This window comes from Mobula birostris, chromosome X (genome assembly GCF_030028105.1).
Source record: "Mobula birostris isolate sMobBir1 chromosome X, sMobBir1.hap1, whole genome shotgun sequence".
NCBI classification, from domain to species: Eukaryota; Metazoa; Chordata; class Chondrichthyes; order Myliobatiformes; family Myliobatidae; genus Mobula; species Mobula birostris.
This window is the reverse complement of record NC_092402.1, coordinates 3,967,966-3,982,213: the sequence shown is the minus strand read 5'-3', so window position 1 is coordinate 3,982,213 and position 14,248 is coordinate 3,967,966. Positions and strand designations below refer to the sequence as shown.

General features: G+C 53.0%; 2 protein-coding genes across 2 annotated transcripts in view; one reads left to right on the top strand and one right to left on the bottom strand.

The window, feature by feature from the left end:
• Nucleotides 1–5,642, bottom strand: part of LOC140191841 (migration and invasion enhancer 1-like) — a 31,164-nt gene extending 25,522 nt beyond the window's left edge. Inside the window, exon 1 of the mRNA XM_072249628.1 lies at nucleotides 5,525–5,642. Within this exon, the coding sequence (XP_072105729.1) occupies nucleotides 5,525–5,642 (118 nt within the window). The remainder of the gene's footprint in view (nucleotides 1–5,524) is intronic.
• A 2,340-nt stretch (nucleotides 5,643–7,982) lies between these two features.
• LOC140191327 (growth factor receptor-bound protein 7-like) overlaps nucleotides 7,983–14,248 on the top strand; it is a 77,934-nt gene continuing 71,668 nt past the window's right edge. The window contains exons 1-2 of the mRNA XM_072248627.1: nucleotides 7,983–8,099; nucleotides 13,949–14,086. Of these exons, the coding sequence (XP_072104728.1) occupies nucleotides 7,998–8,099; nucleotides 13,949–14,086 (240 nt within the window). The 5' untranslated portion in view covers nucleotides 7,983–7,997. The remainder of the gene's footprint in view (nucleotides 8,100–13,948; nucleotides 14,087–14,248) is intronic.

The window sequence follows — 14,248 nt, the reverse complement described above, 5'->3', positions numbered from 1 at the left end:
ACCATGATTCCCCTCTCCCTTCCCCTTTTCCCAACCGTGATTCCCCTCTCCCTTCCCCTTTTCCCAACCGTGATTCCCATCTCCCTTCCCCTTTTCCCAACCATGATTCCCCTCTCCCTTCCCTTTTCCCAACCATGATCCCCCTCTCCCTTCCCCTTTTCCCAACCATGATTCCCCTCTCCCTTATCCTTTTCCCAACCATGATTCCCCTCTCCCTTCCCCTTTTCCCAACCATGATTCCCCTCTCCCTTATCCTTTTCCCAACCATGATTCCCCTCTCCCTTTCCCTTTTCCCAACCATGATTCCCCTCTCCCTTCCCCTTTTCCCAACCGTGATTCCCCTCTCCCTTCCCCTTTTCCCAACCGTGATTCCCCTCTCCCTCCCCCTTTTCCCAACCGTGATTCCCCTCTCCCTCCCCCTTTTCCCAACCGTGATTCCCCTCTCCCTCCCCTTTTCCCAACCGTGATCCCCCTCTCCCTCCCCCTTTTCCCAACCGTGATCCCCCTCTCCCTCCCCCTTTTCCCAACCGTGATTCGCCTCTCCTTCCCCCTTTTCCCAACCGTGATTCCCCCCTCCCTCCCCTTTTTCCCAACCGTGATCCCCCTCTCCATCCCCCTTTTCCCAACCATGATTCCCCTCTCCCTTATCCTTTTCCCAACCATGATTCCCCTCTCCCTTCCCCTTTTCCCAACCATGATTCCCCTCTCCCTTCCCCTTTTCCCAACCATGATTCCCCTCTCCCTTCCCCTTTCCCCAACCATGATTCCCCTCTCCCTCCCCCTTTTCCCAACCATGATTCCCGTCTCCCTTATCCTTTTCCAACCATGATTCCCCTCTCCCTTCCCCTTTTCCCAACCGTGATTCCCCTCTCCCTTCCCCTTTTCCCAACCATGATTCTCCTCTCCCTTCCCCTTTTCCCAACCATGATTCCCATCTCCCTTCCCTTTTCCCAACCATGATCCCCCTCTCCCTCCCCCTTTTCCCAACCATGATTCCCCTCTCCTTATCCTTTTCCCAACCATGATTCCCCTCTCCCTTCCCCTTTTCCCAACCATGATTCCCCTCTCCCTTCCCCTTTTCCCAACCATGATTCCCCTCTCCCTTCCCCTTTTCCCAACCATGATTCCCCTCTCCCTTCCCCTTCCCCAACCATGATTCCCCTCTCCCTCCCCCTTTTCCCAACCATGATTCCCCTCTCCCTTATCCTTTTCCCAACCATGATTCCCCTCTCCCTTCCCCTTTTCCCAACCGTGATTCCCCTCTCCTTTCCCCTTTTCCCAACCATGATTCCCCTCTCCCTTCCCCTTTTCCCAACCGTGATTCCCCTCTCCCTTCCCTTTTCCCAACCATGATCCCCCTCTCCCTCCCCCTTTTCCCAACCATGATTCCCCTCTCCTTATCCTTTTCCCAACCATGATTCCCCTCTCCCTTCCCCTTTTCCCAACCATGATTCCCCTCTCCCTTTCCCTTTTCCCAACCATGATTCCCCTCTCCCTTCCCCTTTTCCCAACCATGATCCCCCTCTCCCTTCCCCTTTTCCCAACTATGATTCCCCTCTCCCTTCCCCTTTTCCCAACCATGATTCCCCTCTCCCTTATCCTTTTCCCAACCATGATTCCCCTCTCCCTTTCCTTTTCCCAACCATGATTCCCCTCTCCCTTTCCCTTTTCCCAACCATGATTCCCCTCTCCCTCCCCCTTTTCCCAACCGTGATTCCCCTCTCCCTCCCCCTTTTCCCAACCGTGATTCCCCTCTCCCTCCCCCTTTTCCCAACCGTGATTCCCCTCTCCCTTCCCCTTTTCCCAACCGTGATTCCCCTCTCCCTCCCCCTTTTCCCAACCGTGATTCCCCTCTCCCTCCCCCTTTTCCCAACCGTGATTCGCCTCTCCCTCCCCCTTTTCCCAACCGTGATCCCCCTCTCCCTCCCCCTTTTCCCAACCGTGATTCGCCTCTCCCTCCCCCTTTTCCCAACCGTGATTCCCCTCTCCCTCCCCCTGTTCCCAACCGTGATCCCCCTCTCCCTCCCCCTTTTCCCAACCATGATTCCCCTCTCCCTTATCCTTTTCCCAACCATGATTCCCCTCTCCCTTCCCCTTTTCCCAACCGTGATTCCCCTCTCCCTTCCCCTTTTCCCAACCGTGATTCCCATCTCCCTTCCCCTTTTCCCAACCATGATTCCCCTCTCCCTTCCCTTTTCCCAACCATGATCCCCCTCTCCCTTCCCCTTTTCCCAACCATGATTCCCATCTCCCTTATCCTTTTCCCAACCATGATTCCCCTCTCCCTTCCCCTTTTCCCAACCATGATTCCCCTCTCCCTTCCCCTTTTCCCAACGATGATTCCCCTCTCCCTTATCCTTTTCCCAACCATGATTCCCCTCTCCCTTTCCCTTTTCCCAACCATGATTCCCCTCTCCCTCCCCCTTTTCCCAACCGTGATTCGCCTCTCCCTCCCCCTTTTCCCAACCGTGATTCCCCTCTCCCTCCCCCTGTTCCCAACCGTGATCCCCCTCTCCCTCCCCCTTTTCCCAACCGTGATTCCCCTCTCCCTCCCCTTTTCCCAACCATGATTCCCCTCTCCCTCCCCCTTTTCCCAACCATGATTCCCCTCTCCCTTATCCTTTTCCCAACCATGATTCCCCTCTCCCTTCCCCTTTTCCCAACCATGATTCCCCTCTCCCTTCCCCTTTTCCCAACCGTGATTCCCCTCTCCCTTCCCCTTTTCCCAACCGTGATTCCCATCTCCCTTCCCTCTTTTCCCAACCATGATTCCCCTCTCCCTTCCCTTTTCCCAAACATGATCCCCCTCTCCCTTCCCCTTTTCCCAACCATGATTCCCCTCTCCCTTATCCTTTTCCCAACCATGATTCCCCTCTCCCTTCCCCTTTTCCCAACCATGATTCCCCTCTCCCTTCCCCTTTTCCCAACGATGATTCCCCTCTCCCTTATCCTTTTCCCAACCATGATTCCCCTCTCCCTTTCCCTTTTCCCAACCATGATTCCCCTCTCCCTTCCCCTTTTCCCAACCGTGATTCCCCTCTCCCTCCCCCTTTTCCCAACCGTGATTCCCCTCTCCCTCCCCCTTTTCCCAACCGTGATTCCCCTCTCCCTCCCCCTTTTCCCAACCGTGATCCCCCTCTCCCTCCCCCTTTTCCCAACCATGATTCGCCTCTCCCTCCCCCTTTTCCCAACCGTGATTCCCCTCTCCCTCCCCCTTTTCCCAACCGTGATCCCCCTCTCCCTCCCCCTTTTCCCAACCATGATTCCCCTCTCCCTTATCCTTTTCCCAACCATGATTCCCCTCTCCCTTCCCCTTTTCCCAACCATGATTCCCCTCTCCCTTCCCCTTTTCCCAACCATGATTCCCCTCTCCCTTCCCCTTTCCCCAACCATGATTCCCCTCTCCCTCCCCCTTTTCCCAACCATGATTCCCCTCTCCCTTCCCCTTTTCCCAACCATGATTCCCCTCTCCCTTCCCCTTTTCCCAACCGTGATTCCCCTCTCCCTTCCCCTTTTCCCAACCATGATTCCCCTCTCCCTTCCCCTTTTCCCAACCATGATTCCCCTCTCCCTTCCCTTTTCCCAACCATGATCCCCCTCTCCCTCCCCCTTTTCCCAACCATGATTCCCCTCTCCCTTATCCTTTTCCCAACCATGATTCCCCTCTCCCTTCCCCTTTTCCCAACCATGATTCCCCTCTCCCTTCCCCTTTTCCCAACCATGATTCCCCTCTCCCTTCCCCTTCCCCAACCATGATTCCCCTCTCCCTCCCCCTTTTCCCAACCATGATTCCCCTCTCCCTTATCCTTTTCCCAACCATGATTCCCCTCTCCCTTCCTCTTTTCCCAACCGTGATTCCCCTCTCCCTCCCCCTTTTCCCAACCGTGATTCCCCTCTCCCTCCCCCTTTTCCCAACCGTGATTCCCCTCTCCCTCCCCTTTTCCCAACCGTGATCCCCCTCTCCCTCCCCCTTTTCCCAACCGTGATCCCCCTCTCCCTCCCCCTTTTCCCAACCGTGATTCGCCTCTCCCTCCCCCTTTTCCCAACCGTGATTCCCCTCTCCCTCCCCCTTTTCCCAACCGTGATCCCCCTCTCCCTCCCCCTTTTCCCAACCATGGTTCCCCTCTCCCTTATCCTTTTCCCAACCATGATTCCCCTCTCCCTTCCCCTTTTCCCAACCATGATTCCCCTCTCCCTTCCCCTTTTCCCAACCATGATTCCCCTCTCCCTTCCCCTTTCCCCAACCATGATTCCCCTCTCCCTCCCCCTTTTCCCAACCATGATTCCCGTCTCCCTTATCCTTTTCCCAACCATGATTCCCCTCTCCCTTCCCCTTTTCCCAACCGTGATTCCCCTCTCCCTTCCCCTTTTCCCAACCGTGATTCCCCTCTCCCTTCCCCTTTTCCCAACCATGATTCCCCTCTCCCTTCCCTTTTCCCAACCATGATCCCCCTCTCCCTCCCCCTTTTCCCAACCATGATTCCCCTCTCCCTTATCCTTTTCCCAACCATGATTCCCCTCTCCCTTCCCCTTTTCCCAACCATGATTCCCCTCTCCCTTCCCCTTTTCCCAACCATGATTCCCCTCTCCCTTCCCCTTTTCCCAACCATGATTCCCCTCTCCCTTCCCCTTCCCCAACCATGATTCCCCTCTCCCTCCCCCTTTTCCCAACCATGATTCCCCTCTCCCTTATCCTTTTCCCAACCATGATTCCCCTCTCCCTTCCCCTTTTCCCAACCGTGATTCCCCTCTCCTTTCCCCTTTTCCCAACCATGATTCCCCTCTCCCTTCCCCTTTTCCCAACCATGATTCCCCTCTCCCTTCCCTTTTCCCAATCATGATCCCCCTCTCCCTCCCCCTTTTCCCAACCATGATTCCCCTCTCCCTTATCCTTTTCCCAACCATGATCCCCCTCTCCCTTCCCCTTTTCCCAACTATGATTCCCCTCTCCTTTCCCCTTTTCCCAACCATGATTCCCCTCTCCCTCCCCCTTTTCCCAACCATGATTCCCCTCTCCCTCCCCCTTTTCTCAACCATGATTCCCCTCTCCCTTCCCCTTTTCCCAACCATGAACCCCCTCTCCCTTCCCCTTTTCCCAACCATGATCCCCCTCTCCCTTCCCCTTTTCCCAACTATGATTCCCCTCTCCCTTTCCCTTTTTCCAACCGTGATTCCCCCTCCCTTCCCCTTTTCCCAACCACAATTCCCCTCACCCTGTCCTCACACAGACCCATATCAGAATCAGGTTTATCATCACTCACGTTTGTCAGGAAATTTTGCATTCTTTTGTGTGGCAGCAATACAGTGCAATGCGTAAAATTACTACAGTCCTGATCAAAAGTCTTTGGCTCCCCAGCTACAGAAGATATACATGCCTAAGACCTTTGTACAGTACTGTAAATAAGCAGACAGACAAACAGGTAATGGAAAAAAGAACAGAAAGCAGAGAGGTTGTGTTCATGGGTTCATTGTCTATCCAGAAATCGGACGGCGGAGGGGAAGTGTGTGTCGTCAGACTACATACCCTCTCCCCAATGGCGGCAACGAGAGGAGAGCATGTCCTGGGTGGTGAGGGCCCTCAGCAGCAGATGGTGCTTTCCTGAGTCATCTCCTCTGGAAGGAATCCTGGGGGAGGCCGCCATCCGCGATGGGACAGGCCGAGTTTACAGCCTCCTGCTGCCTCTTCCTTCCCCCCTCCCAACCCCCAATCCTGCGCAGCCGCCCCCTCCAGCTGGTGAGGGAACCAACCGGAACGCGCTACGCGGTACACCTGTCGGATCCGGCTGGAGTCCCTGGTGACACACCTGATATCCCGAAACTCCGAATGCAATACAGCCACTGTCGTGCCTTCTTTGTAGTTAAATCGATACGTTGGAGAGTTCCTCAGAGATACGAGCCCCCAGGAGCTTGAAACTGCTCACCCTCCCCATTGCTGATTCCTCAGTGAGGACTGGTGTGTGGACCCTGAAGCCCAGCATCACTTCCTTGGTCCTCACATTGAGGGTGAGGTTGTTGCTGTGATATCACTCAGCCTCGCTCCTGGAGTAGACAGAATCCACGGTGGCTGGCGCCGTTAGCGGAGACCAGGTTCTGAGTTCAAAAAATACACTTGACTCTGTAAGTTAGTGTCGCGTCTTAACTGAGGAGCGTTTTGGAAAAGGCGGGAGGCAAAAGGATGGGCGGGCATTGGAACAGATCCGGAGGGGGTCCACGAGAATGGTCCCAGGAATGAAAGGGTTAACGCACGAGGAGCATTTGATAGCTCCAATCTGGAGTTCAGAAGAACGAGGAGGGAATCTCATCGAAACCTATCGAATATTGAAACGTCAAGATGGAGCGGATGTGGAGAGGATGTTTCCTATAGTGGGGGGAGTCTAGGACCAGAGGACACAGATAGAGTGGATGTGGAGAGGATGTTTCCTACAGTGGGGCAGTCTAGGACCAGAGGACACAGATAGAGTGGATGTGGAGAGGATGTTTCCTGTAGTGGGGGAGTCTAGGACCAGAGGACACAGATAGAGTGGATGTGGAGAGGTTGTTTCCTATAGTGGGGGAGTCTAGGACCAGAGGACACAGATAGAGTGGATGTGGACTGGATGTTTCCTATAGTGGGGGAGTCTAGGATCAGAGGACACAGATAGAGTGGATGTGGAGAGGATGTTTCCTACAGTGGGGGAGTTGAGGACCAGAGAACACAGATAGAGTGGATGTGGAGAGGATGTTTCCTATTTTGGGGGAGTCTAGGACCAGAGGGCACAGATAGAGTGGATGTGGAGAGGATGTTTGTTACAGTGGGGGAGTTGAGGACCAGAGAACGTCCATTTAGATCAGAGATGAGGAGGAATTTCTTTAGCCCGTGGGTGGTGAATCTGTGGAATTCATTGCCACAGATGACTGTAGATGCCAAGTCACTGGGTATATTTAAAGCTGGGTGTGTCGGGCTCTTGAAAGGTTACAGGGTGAATGGAGGTTGATGGGGACAATAAATCAGCCATGATTGAATGGCGGAGCAGACTTGATGGGCCGATTGGCCTCACTCTGCTCCTGTGTCTGATGGTTAGATGGGAGGTACCTTGTGCGAGACACAAAGGCAGATATGGGCCAGCGGAGACCAATGACCTGATTCTGCGCTGTGCGTTTGTTGAAAATGATGCACTTAGGGAGACAGCACAGAACAGGTCCTTCGGATCCAGCAAGCACACAGCTCCCAGAAACTCACCTGGTTTCACAATCTCAGCACAGATTCTTTAAACTTGGCCTAATCCCGCTACCTATTAAACGCTCCCAACGGCGTGCGTCTCAAACAGCCTCCGGCAACCAAGTCCAGCTCCCGGCCTACACGTGTGGTTTAGCTACTAAGCCCGGTGGAGCTGTGACTACTGACAGGAGAAGGGGCAAAGGCGGGTTACTGGCACCTTAAAACCGGTCGCTCCGGGCGAATAGGGCTCGTCCGCTTATCGAGGAGAAGGAAAACTCTAATCTCAAACCTCCCACTGCCTTGCGGCTGGACCCACTCACAGGGAAGGCTTCGGGAGTAAACCCTGAGGGAAAAATCCCTAAGGGAGTCTTATGTTGGGTTCAACGCTGACTGGCAGCTCCTGGAGCCAAACTGTACCGGTCTCTGCCGTTCCTCTGGGTTCATCGGCTGCGTGGAGAGGGGGAGCCTGCCACACAGGCAACAGCTCGCTCCCCATATCGTACTGACCCAGCTTGTGTATCACATAGAAAGCTGGGGTGCAATGTCCATGGCTGACCTCCGACCAGCAGAGGACAGTCAAAAACAATCACATGACAATTAACAATAACCAATCAAACATCGGAGCTGGTACGCCTTTGGACTGAGGGAGGAAACCAGAGCACCCTGAGGAAACCCACTCGTTCACAGGGGTGGGGGGATGCACAAACTCCTGACAGAGGGTGCGGGAGATCCGGAACTCCACGAACTGCAATAGGGTTGCGCTAATCAGGACACTACCGAGGAGCCGCTCTTCGATCTGATGGTCACATTTCTCTCCTCTCCACAGACGTTCTTCCCCCCGCACTTGTTAGGAGGAAGTCTGGAAGGTCATGCGGGAATTTCACGAGTACAACTCACTCAGGTGAGACGCAATCTGAAAACCAGACTCGCCCCCCCCACCCCACCCGCCCCGCAGTAATCTGGCATAAATTCTGACGATCTGAGTCACACATGGGTAACCACTGAATGAGGCTCTTTTTGAAAGGCACAGATAGAGTGGATGTGGAGAGGATGTGGAGAGGATGTTTCCTATGGTGGGGGAGTCTGGGACAAGAGGGCACAGATAGAGTGGATGTGGAGAGGATGTTTCCTATAGTGGGGGAGTCTAGGACCAGAGGACACAGATAGAGTGGATGTGGAGAGGATGTTTCCTATAGTGGGGGAGTCTAGGACCAGAGGACACAGATAGAGTGGATGTGGAGAGGATGTTTCCTATAGTGGGGGAGTCTAGGACCAGAGGGCACAGATAGAGTGGATGTGGAGAGGATGTTTCCTATGGTGGGGGAGTCTAGGACCAGAGGGTACAGATAGAGTGGATGTGGAGAGGATGTTTCCTATAGTGGGGGGAGTCTAGGACCAGAGGACACAGATAGAGTGGATGTGGAGAGGATGTTTCCCATAGTGGGGGAGTCTGGGACCAGAGGGCACAGATAGAGTGGATGTGGAGAGGATGTTTCCTGCAGTGGGGGAGTCTAGGACCAGAGCACACAGATAAGAGTGGATGTGGAGAGGATGTTTCCAATAGTGGGGGAGTCTAGGACCAGAGGACACAAATAGAGTGGATGTGGAGAGGATGTTTCCTATAGTGGGGGAGTCTCAGACCAGAGGACACAGATAGAGTGGATGTGGAGAGGATGTTTCCTGCAGTGGGGGAGTCTAGGACCAGAGGACACAGATAGAGTGGATGTGGAGAGGATGTTTCCTATAGTGGGGGAGTCTCAGACCAGAGGACACAGATAGAGTGGATGTGGAGAGGATGTTTCCTATAGTGGGGGAGTCTAGGACCAGAGGGCACAGATAGAGTGGATGTGGAGAGGATGTTTCCTATAGTGGGGGAGTCTAGGACCAGAGGACACAGATAGAGTGGATGTGGAGAAGATGTTTCCTATAGTTGGGGGAGTCTGGGACAAGAGGACACAGATAGAGTGGATGTGGAGAGGATGTTTCCTATAGTGGGGGAGTCTAGGACCAGAGGACACAAACAGAGTGGATGTGGAGAGGATGTTTCCTGCAGTGGGAGAGTCTAGGACCAGAGGACACAGATAAGAGTGGATGTGGAGAGGATGTTTCCTATAGAGGGAGAGTCTAGGACCAGAGGACACAGATAGAGTGGATGTGGAGAGGATGTTTCCTATAGTGGGGGAGTCTCAGACCAGAGGACACAGATAGAGTGGATGTGGAGAGGATGTTTCCTGCAGTGGGGGAGTCTAGGACCAGAGGACACAGATAGAGTGGATGTGGAGAGGATGTTTCCTATAGTGGGGGAGTCTCAGACCAGAGGACACAGATAGAGTGGATGTGGAGAGGATGTTTCCTATAGTGGGGGAGTCTAGGACCAGAGGACACAGATAGTGTGGATGTGGAGAGGATGTTTCCCATAGTGGGGGAGTCTGGGACCAGAGGACACTGATAGAGTGGATGTGGAGAGGATGTTTCCTATAGTGGGGGAGTCTAGGACCAGAGGGCACAGATAGAGTGGACGTGGAGAGGATGTTTCCTGTAGTGGGGGAGTCTGGGACCAGAGGACACAGATAGAGTGGATGTGGAGATGATGTTTCCTATAGTGGGGGAGTCTAGGACCAGAGGACACAGATAGAGTGGATGTGGAGAGGACGTTTCCTATAGTAGGGGGAGTCTAGGACCAGAGGACACAGATAGAGTGGATGTGGAGAGGATGTTTCCTGTAGTGGGGGAGTCTAGGACCAGAGGACACAGATAGAGTGGATGTGGAGAGGATGTTTCCTATAGTGGGGGAGTCTAGGACCAGAGGACACAGATAGAGTGGATGTGGAGAGGATGTTTCCTATAGAGGGAGAGTCTAGGACCAGAGGACACAGATAGAGTGGATGTGGAGAGGATGTTTCCTATAGTGGGGGGAGTCTAGGACCAGAGGGCACAGATAGAGTGGATGTGGAGAGGATGTTTCCTATAGTGGGGAAGTCTAGGACCAGAGGACACAGATAGAGTGGATGTGGAGAGGATGTTTCCTATGGTGGGGGAGTCTAGGACCAGAGGACACAGATAGGGTGGATGTGGAGAGGATGTTTCCTATGGTGGGGGAGTCTGGGACCAGAGGACACAGATAGAGTGGATGTGGAGAGGATGTTTCTATAGTGGGGGGAGTCTAGGACCATAGGACACAGATAGAGTGGATGTGGAGAGGATGTTTCCTATAGTGGGGGAGTCTGGGACCAGAGGACACAGATAGAGTGGATGTGGAGAGGATGTTTCCTATAGTGGGGGAGTCTAGGATCAGCGGACACAGATAGAGTGGATCTGGAGAGGATGTTCCCTATAGTGGGGGAGTCTGGGACCAGAGGACACAGATAGAGTGGATGTGGAGAGGATGTTTCCTATAGTGGGGGAGTCTAGGACCAGAGGACACAGATAGAGTGGATGTGGAGAGGATGTTTCCTATAGTGGGGGAGTCTAAGACCAGAGGACACAGATAGAGTGGATGTGGAGAGGATCTTTCCTGCAGTGGGGGAGTCTAGGACCAGAGGACACAGATAGAATGGATGTGGAGAGGATGTTTCCTATAGTGGGGGAGTCTCAGACCAGAGGACACAGATAGAGTGGATGTGGAGAGGATGTTTCCTATAGTGGGGGAGTCTAGGACCAGAGGACACAGATAGTGTGGATGTGGAGAGGATGTTTCCCATAGTGGGGGAGTCTGGGACCAGAGGACACTGATAGAGTGGATGTGGAGAGGATGTTTCCTATAGTGGGGGAGTCTAGGACCAGAGGGCACAGATAGAGTGGATGTGGAGAGGATGTTTCCTATAGTGGGGGAGTCTAGGACCAGAAGGCACAGATAGAATGGATGTGGAGAGGACGTTTCCTATAGTAGGGGGAGTCTAGGACCAGAGGACACAGATAGAGTGGATGTGGAGAGGACGTTTCCTGTAGTGGGGGAGTCTAGGACCAGAGGACACAGATAGAGTGGATGTGGAGAGGATGTTTCCTATAGTGGGGGAGTCTAGGACCAGAGGACACAGATAGAGTGGATGTGGAGAGGATGTTTCCTATAGAGGGAGAGTCTAGGACCAGAGGACAGAGATAAAGTGGATGTGGAGAGGATGTTTCCTATAGTGGGGGGAGTCTAGGACCAGAGGGCACAGATAGAGTGGATGTGGAGAGGATGTTTCCTATAGTGGGGTAGTCTAGGACCAGAGGACACAGATAGAGTGGATGTGGAGAGGATGTTTCCTATAGTGGGGGAGTCTAGGGCCAGAGGACACAGATAGAGTGGATGTGGAGAGGATGTTTCCTATAGTGGGGGAGTCTAGGGCCAGAGGACACAGATAGAGTGGATGTGGAGAGGATGTTTCCTATGGTGGGGGAGTCTAGGACCAGAGGACACAGATAGGGTGGATGTGGAGAGGATGTTTCCTATGGTGGGGGAGTCTGGGACCAGAGGACACAGATAGAGTGGATATGGAGAGGATGTTTCCTATAGTGGGGGAGTTTAGGACCAGAGGGCACAGATAGAGTGGATGTGGAGAGGATGTTTCCTATAGTGGGGGGAGTCTAGGACCAGAGGACACAGACAGAGTGGATGTGGAGAGGATGTTTCCTATAGTGGGGGAGTCTAGGACCAGAGGACACAGATAGAGTGTATGTGGAGAGGATGTTTCCTATAGTGGGGGAGTCTAGGACCAGAGGACACAGATAGAGTGGACGTGGAGAGGATGTTTCCCACAGTGGGGGAGTCTAGGACCAGAGGACACAGATAGAGTGGATGTGGGGAGGATGTTTCCTATAGTGGGGGAGTCTGGGACCAAAGGACACAGATAGAGTGGATGTGGAGAGGATGTTTCCTATGGTGGGGGAGTCTAGGACCAGAGGACATAGATAGAGTGGATGTGGAGAGGATGTTTCCTATAGTGGGGGAGTCTAGGACCAGAGGGCACAGATAGAGTGGATGTGGAGAGGATGTTTCCTATAGTGGGGGGAGTCTAGGACCAGAGGACACAGACAGAGTGGATGTGGAGAGGATGTTTCCTATAGTGGGGGAGTCTAGGACCAGAGGACACAGATAGAGTGGATGTGGAGAGGATGTTTCCTGTAGTGGGAGAGTCTAGGACCAGAGGACACAGATAGAGTGGACGTGGAGAGGATCTTTCCTGTAGTGGGGGAGTCTAGGATGAGGAGGAATTTCTTTAGCCAGTGGGTGGTGAATCTGTGGATTTCATTGTCACAGGTGGCTGTGGAGGCTGAGTCACTGGGTGCATTTAAAGCAGAGGTTGATAGGTTCTTGATTAGTCAGGGTGTCAATGGTTACGGGGACAAGGCAGAAGAACGGGGTTGAAAGGGATAGTAAATCAACCATGATGGAATGGTGGAGCAGATTTGATGGGCTAAATGGCCTAATTCTGCTCTTGTGTCATATGACCTTTTTTCTCAATTTTTTAATGACTGAGGTGTTTGAAATTTAAAGTTCAAAGTAAACTTATACTACCCTGAGTTTCATTTCAATGTGGCCAATCACAGGGAAGATAAAGAAATACAAAATATTTATGAAAAACTATCCTTAAACATTAAGACTGACAAACTACCGGTGTATCAAAGAACACAAACTGTGCAAAAAAAAAAATTAATACTGAGAACAGAGTTTGCAAAAAAGTTCCTGAAAGTACGTCTGTAGGATGTGGAATCAGTTCACAGTTGTGGAGCTTGATGGTTGAGGGGTAATAACTGTTCCTGAACCTGGTGTGGGTCCTGAGGCTCCTGTACCTCCTTCCTGATGGTTGATGGGTAATAACTGTTCCTGAACCTGGTGGTGTGGGTCCTGAGGCTCCTGTACCTCCTTCCCGATGGTTGAGGGGTAATAACTGTTCCTGAACCTGGTAGTGTGGGTCCTGAGGCTCCTGTACCTCCTTCCCGATGGTTGAGGGGTATTAACTGTTCCTGAACCTGGTGGTGTGGGTCCTGAGGCTCCTGTACCTCCTTCCTGATGGTTGAGGGGTAATAGCTGTTCCTGAACCTGGTGGTGTGGGTCCTGAGGCTCCTGTACCTCCTTCCTGATGGTTGAGGGGTAATAACTGTTCCTGAACCTGGGGGTGTGGGTCCTGAGGCTCCTGTACCTCCTTCCTGATGGTTGAGGGGTGATAACTGTTCCTGAACCTGGTGGTGTGGGTCTTGAGGCTCCTGTACCTCCTTCCTGATGGTTGAGGGGTAATAACTGTTCCTGAACCTGGTGGCGTGGGTCCTGAGGCTCCTGTACCTCCTTCCTGATGGTTGAGGGGTAATAACTGTTCCTGAACCTGGTGGTGTGGGTCCTGAGGCTCCTGTACCTCCTTCCTGATGGTTGAGGGGTAATAGCTGTTCCTGAACCTGGTGGTGTGGGTCCTGAGGCTCCTGTACCTCCTTCCTGATGGTTGAGGGGTGATAACTGTTCCTGAACCTGGTGGTGTGGGTCCTGAGGCTCCTGTACCTCCTTCCTGATGGTTGAGGGGTGATAACTGTTCCTGAACCTGGTGGTGTGGGTCCTGAGGTTCCTGTACCTCCTTCCTGATGGTTGAGGGGTAATAACTGTTCCTGAACCTGGTGGCGTGGATCCTGAGGCTCCTGTACCTCCTTCCTGATGATCGTATGAGAAGAGCGTATGGCCTGAGTGGTGTTGGTGAGATACTGGTGGGGAAGCTGCTTTCTTGTGGGACGTTTCTCCACTTCCCAAGTATGCAAACTGAGCTGTTTCCTTCCTTCAAGAACTTCCTGAATGCCCGGAGCTGCCCGGAGATACAGGGGTTTCTGTACCTGAAGGAGAAGGGGAAGAGGGCATGGAGGCGTCTGTATTTCTTCCTCAGGAGGTCGGGGTTCTACTACTCTGCCAAAGGAACGTCCAAGGTGAGTGGCCCACCGAGCCGCGGCGCCTGGCCGCGCACCGATTTCACCCCAGCCTAACTGTATAGTCCATATAGTCATAGTCATACTTTATTGATCCCGGGGGAAATTGGTTTTCGTTGCAGTTGCACCATAAATAATTAAATAGTAATAGAACCATAAATA